Source organism: Oncorhynchus mykiss, chromosome 6 (assembly GCF_057628025.1).
Source record: "Oncorhynchus mykiss isolate SJ-2025 chromosome 6, ASM5762802v1, whole genome shotgun sequence".
In the NCBI taxonomy this organism is placed as follows: Eukaryota; Metazoa; Chordata; class Actinopteri; order Salmoniformes; family Salmonidae; genus Oncorhynchus; species Oncorhynchus mykiss.
In genome coordinates this window covers 55383509-55395063 of record NC_143027.1, presented here as the reverse complement: position 1 = coordinate 55395063, position 11555 = coordinate 55383509, and the positions used below count along the sequence as shown (strand labels likewise).

At 41.0% G+C, this 11555-nt stretch overlaps 1 protein-coding gene across 1 annotated transcript; it reads left to right on the top strand.

The window, feature by feature from the left end:
• The first annotated feature begins 921 nt into the window (after nt 1–921).
• On the top strand, nt 922–9041 carry LOC110526166 (protein HTATIP2). Its single transcript, XM_021606836.3, has 6 exons — nt 922–1127; nt 1626–1815; nt 3934–4041; nt 6965–7102; nt 7194–7255; nt 7548–9041. The coding sequence occupies exons 1-6, from the start codon at nt 1012–1014 to the stop codon at nt 7762–7764; spliced, it is 831 nt and encodes a 276-aa protein (XP_021462511.2). The 5' UTR covers nt 922–1011; the 3' UTR covers nt 7765–9041.
• Nucleotides 9042–11555: the final 2514 nt, after the last annotated feature.

Below are 11555 nucleotides of genomic sequence, written 5' to 3'. Positions count from 1 at the left end.
ATAATAAATTCATTAAAAATCCATTGTGATTTTCTGGATTTTTTTTTTTCATTTTGTCTGTCATAGTTGAAGTGTACCTATGATGAAAATTACAGGCCTCTCTCATCTTTTTAAGTGGGAGAACTTGCACAATTGGTGGCTGACTAAATACGTTTTTCCCCACTGTATGTTACCAAAACTATTATACAAAGGACAAATTCAACCAAAGCTGCAATTGACAAAATTGCAAATTAAACCAAAATAGTCACCAACACATTTAGCTTCATGACAAAACAATGAGTGGTTTGCTTGTGTGTCTGTGGCTCCATAGAAGGGTGAAATTAAAATGACTTGGTTGGTCTGCCATGAAACTTACCAACAGTGGCTTGGTCCTCAATGACACATGTTCTCTTGTGACCAGGAGGAGTCTGAACAGTTGGTCTGAACCACTGGCTGTAAATTAACTATGAATGGATGGTAACAGATGAATGGATATAAGACAATGCATGTACAAAGATAAAGAAACTACAGATTACTTTTTATTTCATTTCTGAATGTACATGTTGTACATTTACTTGGACAATTAAAGACACTGACCACATTATGACAAAGACTGACAGAAATATAGTGTTACCAAATGCTCTTTGGTACTTCCTGACAAGTAGCCACTGTGACTGTGTGTTTCAATGCCTGTAACTTCACTGCCCTCTGTCTAGCCTATTGATACGTGCAAAGTAATCATGCGATGACAATGATGATAATTACTTATTTTTTAAAAACTTAACAGCCATCAAATAAACCTGTCAACGCCAGGCTTCTTATTGAATAAAACAATAACTATTCAAAACATTTTTCTGAATGTATTGTCTTCACATAATACGTTTGACAGTGTATCAGGCAGGGTTTATCGATTGAAAATCCTCGATAGGTAATTTAATGTTCTACTGCGCATGCCTATCGCAAATGACTGCAGAAACCGGATGTGTGTTTCCATGGGCACATCCATTTGTTTAGCTACCTCGCTGATCTGTTATGAAACTACTGGAAATCAGTTGGGGTAAAGCTCTTGGCTTCTTCGCTGTTCTGCTCGCTGTCATTGCAGCTGTTTTACAACATCTAGAAAACTGCGAACAGACGATATACACCAGGTGAGAGGCAGATGCTAACTAGCTAACGTTAGCTAGCAACTCGAACTAATTTACACCGACAGATTGGAGACAATTTACCATGTCAGTCTGCGATCAGGTTTGGGAATTCTAGCATGTACTACTAAACAGTATCTAGCTACTGGTAGTAGCTACTGGTACAAGCTACTGGTACTAGCTAGTAGTCTACTGGTCTGTTTTACCGCTAGTTGTAATGCTGTTTGATTGCCTTTGAGGGAGGCTTGCAAGAAAGTTGTTCCTAGGCCGTCATTGTAAATAATAATTTGTTTTTAACTGACTTGCCTAGTTAAATAAAGTTTACATAAAAAAGGTTAATTGCCTTATTTGGCTTGCTAGTTCGTTGTAGGGCGTTGACAGTTGTAGGGCGTGACACACACCTGTGTTGGAATAAAACTGCTGTATCATGCTGCTTCTGTCTAATATAGCGATCAAACCATTAGGTCTCTCTGTGGTGAAGCACTGTCTTGTTTTGTCCTTCAGGATGACACACGACCTGAAAACACTGGCCGAGGACTTCAGACAGAAGAATAAAAGTTGTTTTATCCTGGGTGCCTCTGGCGAGACAGGCAAGGAGTTACTGAAAGAGATTGTGGAGAGGAAGCTTTTCTCGAAGATCACTCTCATCGGAAGGAGGCAGCTCACATTTGAAGACAAAGCGTTTGAGAACCTGGTAGGTGTGCGACTTGTCTTATTGTCAATGTATTGTTGCCTTTTCAAGCAGGGCTGGTTTCCCAAAAGCATCTTAAGGGTAAGTTCATCGTTAGAACCATAGGATCCTTTGGTTCTAAGATGAATTTAGCATTTAGATGCTTTTGGGACACCGGGCTCTGCTCTATTTGGCAAAGTAACACACCTATGAGTAGGGTGTTAAGGGAAAAAAATAGCTTTGGTTCTGGTGTTATACTTTTGTATTCTATGTCACAGAGAAGCTTGTCCGGAATACAGAACACGTTATTTCATGAGGAAAGGATTTACCATTGCTGAGATATCTAATTTTCAAGTTAACGGGAAAGGTCAATCAATGTTCATTACTAGTCAATAATGGCACCAAATCACCTGTTTTTATATTTAGCACGTTTTTTAAGATGTTACTCCTTAGTCCGAGGACCTTTATGTGTTCTGTTTAAAGGACGAATTGGCTCTGGAAACCAAAACAGACAAACTCCATCTAAACGTGAATCGATTCTCATTTGCGGTACAGTTCTAAAAAATATAAATCCCTCTACTTTCATATCACATCAAAATAATTTCACAAATGCTAAATACACACCTACTGTACAGTTTTAACACAGTTGCAGCCGACAGTATTTGTCAGTGACAACACGTTTGTGTCGTCTGTCTTCCGTTTACACACGGGATCAGGGACGCAGATGGCTAATTAGCACTGTTTTCCGTAAACAGGCGCTGTAACGTGAAAATATGGTCGTGTGGGAACCCTAACCCTATAAAGGTGTGTATCAATTTAACCTTTTTTTAAATTTATTTTTGTATAATTTCTCACAGATATGAAAGATAAGGTCCTTATGCTTCCAAAACTGTACCACAAGCAATTCATGTTAATATTCAGGCCGAGCGTTGCAGCTCTTAACAAAACTCCCCCCTAAAGGAGATGCCTTCGTCCAATGACACTTTTATCTAATGTAATGGAACTGAGAGTCATGATCAAGGGCTAGGGCTGATGTAGAAAATAGATTTTTGAAATAAAAGTACAAATTCTTCAATTAAAGTGCTGTACATAATTACAGTAATTTAAGCCCAATAATTGAAGGTAGGGTGGTCATATCATTAACAAATATTAATGCTTTATGCAAAACTAAGATATTAACAATTTCTGAAATTACAATACTACTTTAATCAAATGAAATACTTAAGAGAGACACACGCATGGCCTAACGCAGACAGCATTACTCAGACTCCGCATCCCCATACAGTCACACAACACACACACACCACATCAAGCACAGTCTAACACGGATACACACAGCCTAGCATAGATGCACACTTCTCACTAAGTCTGAGCTATAAGAAGGCTACTGGTTAAATAAGATCGAAGTAAGCTAAGGTATGCCTACCATTGAGTTGGGTTACATTGTAATGTTAGTTTTTGTGTTAATGAGTTGCTCTGGTGAAGGGGAGGATATACTGCAGTAAATAAACAGAAGAGATGGAGTGCGTTGCTAGGACCAATCCCTGACAACCCATACATCAAAACGTAGCTGTGAAGCTTTACTTTGAACTGCAGCCTGCTATATATTTTTTTTGTGTCTTTGAAAACATCCGACAACAGAAGCGAAGGAAAAACGTTATATTTCAGTCAAAAGACGTCCCATGACCGTGAAACACTCTCAGGACTTTCCCATACTTATCGGCAATACAATGTCACATCGATCTTACTCTGATAGGTTGAGGAATACCCATCGCAAAGAGCAAGTAAAAACACACGTTTGCGGGTTTCACAAAAAGGTCTGTCCCACAGACTTGAACGTTCTTTGCATGGCACTTGCTTTACGTATGGGCTCATATCGCGTAAATATCATAACCTACAGTATTGGGATCTTTAGACATGGGAAACAACTGCCACATTTTATGTTTTGCAAATCATTTTCACAAGTTCTCATATAGCGTCCGATGTTTGTCGCGTCACCGTACACCATACCATGAGCTTTGAATAAAGTACATTCAATACCATTAAATGTGTGCACAGACTACAACAAAGCCGACAAGAAGCCTACATCCCATTTATTCCATTCTAAAGATTGGCCTCGTATTGTTCTCTGTCCTCTTTCAGATGCAGGAGGTGGTGGACTTTGAGAAACTGGATGACTATGCTGCAGTATTCCAAGGGCATGATGTTGGCTACTGCTGCCTGGGAACGACCAAAGCCAAAGCAGGGGCTGTGAGTTCACGGTCACTGATTATATAGAGATCCCTGTGTATACTGTATCTGGAAGAGTACTCGTATGAATATGATAAGGAATTCCTAACAACTATACAGAGCTGAACATGTACCATGAGGGTCACTAGAAAAGAAAGAGGATGTCGACACCCGCCATTTTAGGTTTTTCTGAAATCATTTTTGTTTTGAGAAAAAGATGAGATGAGCATTCGATTAGCAACGTTATTTTATTGAAATATAATTTATTGCATCCAAATTGGCCATTTTAATTTCTAGGAATCATTTAATATTCAATAAATATAGTACCTAACATCCGATTTGGACCAAACTTTCTTTTCTCACAATGATTTATCCAATGGTCAAAAGCTACACATGGACACCCCACGCCAATCCCATCCCAACGACAAGTATAGAAACGCCCTTTTTCAAAAGACCCCGTCTTTCAAAGATCATTTAAAAAAAATCCAAATAGGTTCACAGATCTTCATTGTAAAGGGTTTAAACACTGTTTCCCATGCTTGTTCATTAATTGTTCATGGCTCATTGAACATGTACCTGTGGACGGTCGTTAAGACACTAACAGCTTACAGATGGTAGGCAATTAAGGTCACAGTTATGAAAACTTAGGACCCTTAAGAGGCCTACCTACTGACTCTGGAAAAACACCAAAAGAAAGATGCCCAGGGTCCCTGCTCATCTGCGTGAATGTGCCTTAGGCGTGCTAAGGAGGCATGGAGGCATGAGGACTGCAGATGTGGCCAGGGCAATAAATTGCAATGTCCGCACTGTGAAACGCCTAAGACAGCGCTACAGGGAGACAGGATGGACAGCTGATTGTCCTCGCAGTGGCAGACCAGGTGTAACAACACCTGCACAGGATTGGTACATCCAAACATCACACCTGCGGGACAGGTACAGGATGGCAACAACAGCTGCCAGAGTTACTCCAGGAACGCACAATCCATCCATCAGTGCTCAGACTGTTCGCAATAGGCTGAGAGAGGCTGGACTGAGGGCTTCTAGGCCTGTTGTAAGGCAGGTCCTCACCAGACATCACCGGCAACAGCGTTGCCTATGGACACAAACCCACCGTCGCTGGACCAGACAGGACTGGCAAAAAGTGCTCTTCACTGACGAGTCGCGGTTTTGTCTCATCAGGGGTGAGGGTCGGATTCACGTTTATCGTCGAAGGAATGAGCGTTACACCGAGACCTGGACTCTGGAGCGGGATCGATTTGGAGGTGGAGGGTCCGTCATGGTCTGGGGCGGTGTGTCACAGCATCATCGGACTGAGCTTGTTGTCATTGCAGGCAATCTCAATGCTGTGCGTTACCGGGAAGACATTCTCCTCCCTCATGTGGTACCCTTCCTGCAGGCTCATCCTGACATGACCCTCCAGCGTGACAATGCCACCAGCCATTCTGCTTGTTCTGTGTGTGATTTCCTGCAAGACAGGAATGTCAGTGTTCTGCTATGGACAGCCCGGATCTCAATCCCATTGAGCACATCTGGGACCTGTTGGATTGGAGGGTGAGGGCTAGAACTGGCAAATCTGGTGCAGTCCATGAGGAGGAGATGCACTGCAGTACTTAATGAGCTGGTGGCCACACCAGATACTAACTATTACTTCTGATTTTGACCCCCCCCCCCCCCCCCCCCCTGTGTTCAGGGACACATCATTTAATTTGTTAGTCACATGTCTGTGGAACTTGTTCAGTTTATGTCTCAGTTGTTGAATCTTGTTACGTTCATACAGATATTTACACATGTTAAGTTTGCTGAAAATAAACGCAGTTGACAGTGAGAGTTTAGTATCAGTTCTCTGTGTCTGACAAGTAGTATGTTTATTGTTTCTTCATCCTATGCAGTGTATTCCCAGTGAATTTTGTGATGTTTTTTCCCCCCTATTCAGATACGTTGTTAGTTTTAGTCCCATCCTACATCCTGATATTATCAGGTTCTGACCATGAGATGGTGCTGTTCCTGCTCCTGCTATTAGGTCAAAAAAAGTTTGAACCCCCCCCTCAATGTTAAAGGGATAGTTCACCCAAATTACAAAATTACATTGGTTCCCTATCTGTCATACCTACTCCATAAAAAGCGTACAGGGTAAGGCAGTGTTTCCTGTCCTCGGGACCCCAAGGGGTGTACGTTTTGGTTTTTGCCCTAACACTACACAGCTGATTCAAATGATCAAAGATTATAGTTGATTATTTTAATCAGCTGTGTAGTGCCAGGGCAAAAACCAAAACGTGCAATACCTTGGGGTATGGAAACCAAAATCCAATTTTGTCATTTGCGTAAACTATCCCTTTAACATTGAGACATTGAGGGGTGAACTATTAATCACCTAATAGCAGGAACAGCACCATCCAGTGGTCAGAACCTGGTAATATCAGGATGGGACATAAATCTAACAATTTCAATTACAAATTTCTCAGAACAGGGAAAGAAAACCACCACTAAAATTCACTGAGAATACATTACATAGAATGAAGAAACAATACTCAGAGCCGCAACTCAATGCTACTTCTCAGACTCACAGAACTGATACTTTATAGTCGTTGTTGGGTTGGGATTGGTGTGGGGGGTCCGCTGGTGGCTTTTGACTATTTTAGGTTCCTCATGTCTTACTCATTGTGAGATTATATTTATTGACTATTATATGAATCCCATAAATTCAAATGGCCAATTTGGGTGCAATCAATCAGCTTAATTTCTCAGAGATCAAAATAATGATGCAGAAATTCTTATCTTATGTTTCTATCTACATGAATGATTTCAGAACTATATGAGATGGTGGGTGTCATGGCTTGCTGAGATGACATTGAACGACCCACCAGACACAACCTGCTTGGATCATGTCGTGGTCAAAGGCAGATTTAATATGTACACGTTTTCTCTTATCTTTCTGTCATTGTAGGATGGATTCATCCGTGTTGACCATGACTATGTCCTGAAGTCAGCGGAGCTCGCCAAGGCAGGTGGCTGCTCACACTTCAACCTAGAGTCTTCTAAAGGGGCTGACAAAACCAGTGGTTTTCTCTATCTCAAAGTGAAGGTAATATACCAAATGTTCACCAGAGTAAAGGGACCTCAATTATAGCCTTTCATAATGAAGGCCTCATAAATGCAAATGTTTGCCTCTCCAGGGACAAGTGGAGGCAGACATTGAACCGTTGGGCTTCGAGAGGTTCTCCGTCTATCGCCCTGCGTAAGTCTTGTTTGCATTGGTCATGTGTTAAAAAAAAAAAAAAAAAATCCTATGGAGCAATGACTCACTTGTTCATTACCTTATCAGTCATGGCAAAACAAATAGTGACCATAGGTAAATATCTCACACCCATGTCACGATTAGCAATATACACATTTCTCCAGTGATCAGTGTTGCGTTTCATTGCATAAATACACTGAGATGTTTTGATTCTGTGTTTATTGCAGTAACTTATTTAAATCGTAACAACTCACAACTGAATTCTTCCTCTTTTTTTTGTTTTTCCTCCCAGGGTGCTGATGGTTGACAGGCAGGAGAGCCGGCCTACTGAGTGGTTTTTCAGGAAGGTCCTGGGCCCTATTTCCTCCATGTTTCCCACGGCAATGTCCATCCCCATCCAATCAGTGACCAGGGCCATGGTGGCCAACACACTGATTCCTGCAGGGGAGAAAGTGGAGATCCTGGAGAATAAAGCCATCTATGACTTGGGGAAGGCCCCAGAGAAATGAGGGAGAGGGATGGTTGTCTCTCAATAGCTTAATTTCATCATATCCTTTCCTCCCAATAAATCACTGATGTGTTTGTACCACCACTGGTCTGTCTGGACATGACATGTGAGAGCAACGTGAAGGGAAACCCTATCCAGTCCTTTCATCTGTCAGTGGTAATGAGGGAAAGGTGTTGAGGAAGTTTGAGTATTGGGAACTCAGCCAGAGACTGGTGGTGAAGTGTGTTGTGCTACTGCCATTTATTGTGATGGTGCTTTTTTTCTTCATGACAATCTATTTTCTACTAACACTTTCCTTTGAAAACACAAAGGAGGGTCAACAATAAGTGTAAAGGTGAATTTCTAGAGCAATGCAGACGCTCTCCGAGCACATGGTCTAGCGTTCAAAGCTTCATTGGCTTCAACTCGAGGGTTCCTTGCAACCATGATGGAGTCAACACGGTAGCTAGCTCTCAAGTCCTCTAAAAAAAAACATACTTTCTCTGCTTGAGCAGGTGTTGTTGAGTGTCTCGGTTTCTCTGGGAATGAGTCCAAAGGGGAATATTTCCTTATGAAAAGTGCCATTTAAAGCGCTTCAAGGGTAATTCAAATGAGATATCATTGGGAAATGATGTAATTATGAATACTGAAATCTGCCTTCTCTGTAAAGTCTTTGTATCCCAAGTGCTTTTTCTGAGTGCAGACTATTTTTGTGGTCAACAAGAAGGTGTTTGCTGAAGAGGAAACCGACTGGCACAAAGGCTAGAATCGGTTTAATATTTTAGGTGAATAGGGAAATGTATTTGACTGGTTCTTCTGGGTCCGTTACCTCAAAACGGTTTAGTTAGTAGAAGCTCTTCCATCCAGCCTACAACGTTCATGCTGTTTTATATAAGACCACATCCTTAAGCACTTTGAAAAATGATGCACTTACTTGAAGCAAGAGTTTATTTTCCACAATACTGAACCATTGTAGAGGGATTTTTAAGGCAATATATCTGACTTATTTTATTGTCTTTTGGATTTACTTTTTTTTCTTTTTCTGAGCAATGTTTAAGATGTAATTGAATCAGGGGTTATGTTATTCATGCTCTTATTGACTTGGCTTTTTAATTGTGGTGTTATGTAAATCCTATTAACTGAATTAAATAGTAATATATGCAAGAACACTATAGTTGAGTCACAGTAATAGGCAATGAAGAAATGCCTGAGAATGGAATTCTAAATACAAGTGTATTTCATTACTTTGTAAATTGAATGGTAACATTTATTAAAGGCATACGCTTAAGTTACAAAGCATTAACAAGCATTACATGGCATTATTTGAAACATGGTCAGAGAGAGAAATGGCCATGGCCCATATCTCATTAGAGAGAGAAAGTGTAGGTATCTCACCAGTGCAGGTCAGGAACGTACGAGAAAGAGACAACCAAGGACCCTTTTATAAGCATCTGAGTTGTTTGCATTCCAAATCTGAGTTGTTGGCCAATAGTATTACTGTACATCAGATATCAGACCTACAATTTCTAAGACAACACAGAGGAAATTCTTGTATACAGTCAAGAAGAGTCACTTTGGGGGCTGCCCTACACAATCCTCTCTTGAACACATCCGATTCTGCATCAGACAGAAGTGTTCAAAACTGGATGGCCAGCACTATAGTCACTGTTGACAATCTTCAGACCAGCAGTTCATGGTCCATGCGTTGATCACTTCAGGAGTGTCCTTTTGGTGGGTGGCATTGTCTTCTTTAGACAGGCAAGCTAGAAAGGAGTTCTCCGTTCTACTTTTGTAAGAGCAAACACATAACAGATTAATCCTGATAATCTGATTGGATTGGCCAATAGCAACTTCCGATGTGCTTTTATCAAATCTGTCAGATGAATATAAAATATATAATAGATCACTATCATAAAGAGAGTATTTTTTAAATAAAACTCAAACTCTCCTCCCTTTGAGAGAAAATAGATTTGCCTTAAAAATGGCAACAGAAATAAACAAGAACAATTCTTGAAGTTAAAACAACTTTCAAGCAAATGAAAATATAAATCTAACACACGTTTTGTGAGTTTGGTTGTGAGTTTGAATCTCATCACGAACTACTTAGCATGTTAGCTAACCCTTCCCCTAACCCTTTAACCTAATCTTAACCCTAACCTTAACCCTTTAACCTAACTCCTAGCCTAGCTAACGTTAGCCAGCTAGCTAATGTGAGGTTGGATGGGGAGCGTCGCTGCACAGCTATTTTCAGGTCTCTCCAGAGATGTTCGATCCGATTCAAGTCCGGGCTCTGGCTGGGCCATTCAAGGACATTCAGAAGCTTGTCCCAAAGCCACTCCTGCATTGTCTTGTCTGTGTGCTTAGGGTCGTTGTCTTGTTGGAAGGTTACACTTGGCATTCAGGCCAAAGAGTTCAATCTTGGTTTCATCAGACCAGAGAATCTTGTTTCTCGTGGTCTGAAAGTCCTTTAGGTGCCTTTTTGGAAAACTCCAAGCGGGCTGTCGTGTGCCTTTTACTGAGGAGTGGCTTCCGTCTTGCCACTATACCATAAAGGCCTGATTGGTGGAGTGCTGCAGAGATGGTTGTCCTTCTGGAAGGTTTTCCCATCTCCACAGAGGAACTCTGGAGCTCTGTCAGAGTGACCATCGGGTTCTTGGCCAAGGCCATGACCAAGGCCCTTCTCCCCAGATTGCTCAGTTTCCTCTAGGAAGAGTCTTGGTGGTTCCAAACTTCTTCCATTTAAGAATGATGGAGGCCACTGTGTTCTTACAGACCTTCAATGCTACAGACATTTTTGGGTACCCTTCCCCAAATCTGTGCCTCGAGACAAGGAGAGCCCACAATCCTATCTCGGGACTCTACGGACAATTCCTTCGACCCCCATGGCTTGGTTTTTGCTCTCAGGTCCAATCACAATTGAATTTACTACAGGTGGACTCCAATCAAGTTGTAGGAACATTTCAAGGATGGTCAATGGAAACAGGATGCACCTGAGCTCAATTTCGAGTCTCATAGCAAAGGGTCTGAATATTTGTGTAAATAAGGTATTTCTGTTTTTAATTCTGAATAAATGTGCACAAATTTCTAAAAACCTGTTTTCACTTTGTCAGATGAGGACAAACATGTATTTAATCCATTTTACAATAAGCCTTTAACATTACAAAATTTGAAAAGGTGAAGGGGTCTGAATACTTTCCGAATGCACCGAATACGGCCAGGATATGATGGCTAAGGGCTGTTCTTATGCACAACGCAAAGGTGGAGTGCCTGGATACAGCCCTTAGACATGGTATATTGGCCATATACCACAACCCCCCAAGGTGCCTTATTGCTATTATAAACTGGATACCAACGTAAATAGAGCAGTAAAAATACCTGTGGTATACAGTCTGATATACCATGGCTGTCAGCCAATCAGCATTCAGGGCTCGAACCACCCAGTTTATAATTTCAAATAATTTGTAGACTGCAAATTGACTGTAAGAAGCCCAAACAGATATGATGTTTGACTAAAACATAATAATTTCAAAGCTAGCGGACATTAGCATATTATTATGATTATTATTATATTATTATTATGTTTTAGTCAAACGTGTCTCTATTATGCATGGGAATACTTTGGAACAGATTTCTTAAATTAAAATCACTTGGAGCTCATTTCCTGTTGTTTTTACACTTTTATGTTCAACTAAAAAAAAGCCTGACCAATCTGAAGATGAGAAGTAAGGCCCACATGGATTCAACCATGCCTTCAGAAGCACTAATCCCCCAACAACCACATATCCCCCCAGTGGTAACACTTCTCAGAGTGCA

Excerpts from the sequence above, each read along its gene's own strand:
- LOC110526166 (XM_021606836.3), top strand. The coding sequence starts at position 1,012 with ATGAAACTACTGGAAATCAGTTGGGGTAAAGCTCTTGGCTTCTTCGCT. Across the intron at positions 1,128-1,625 it reads GAACAGACGATATACACCAG|GATGACACACGACCTGAAAA; the intron begins GTGAGAGGCAGA and ends TTTGTCCTTCAG. Across the intron at positions 7,103-7,193 it reads TTCTCTATCTCAAAGTGAAG|GGACAAGTGGAGGCAGACAT; the intron begins GTAATATACCAA and ends TTGCCTCTCCAG.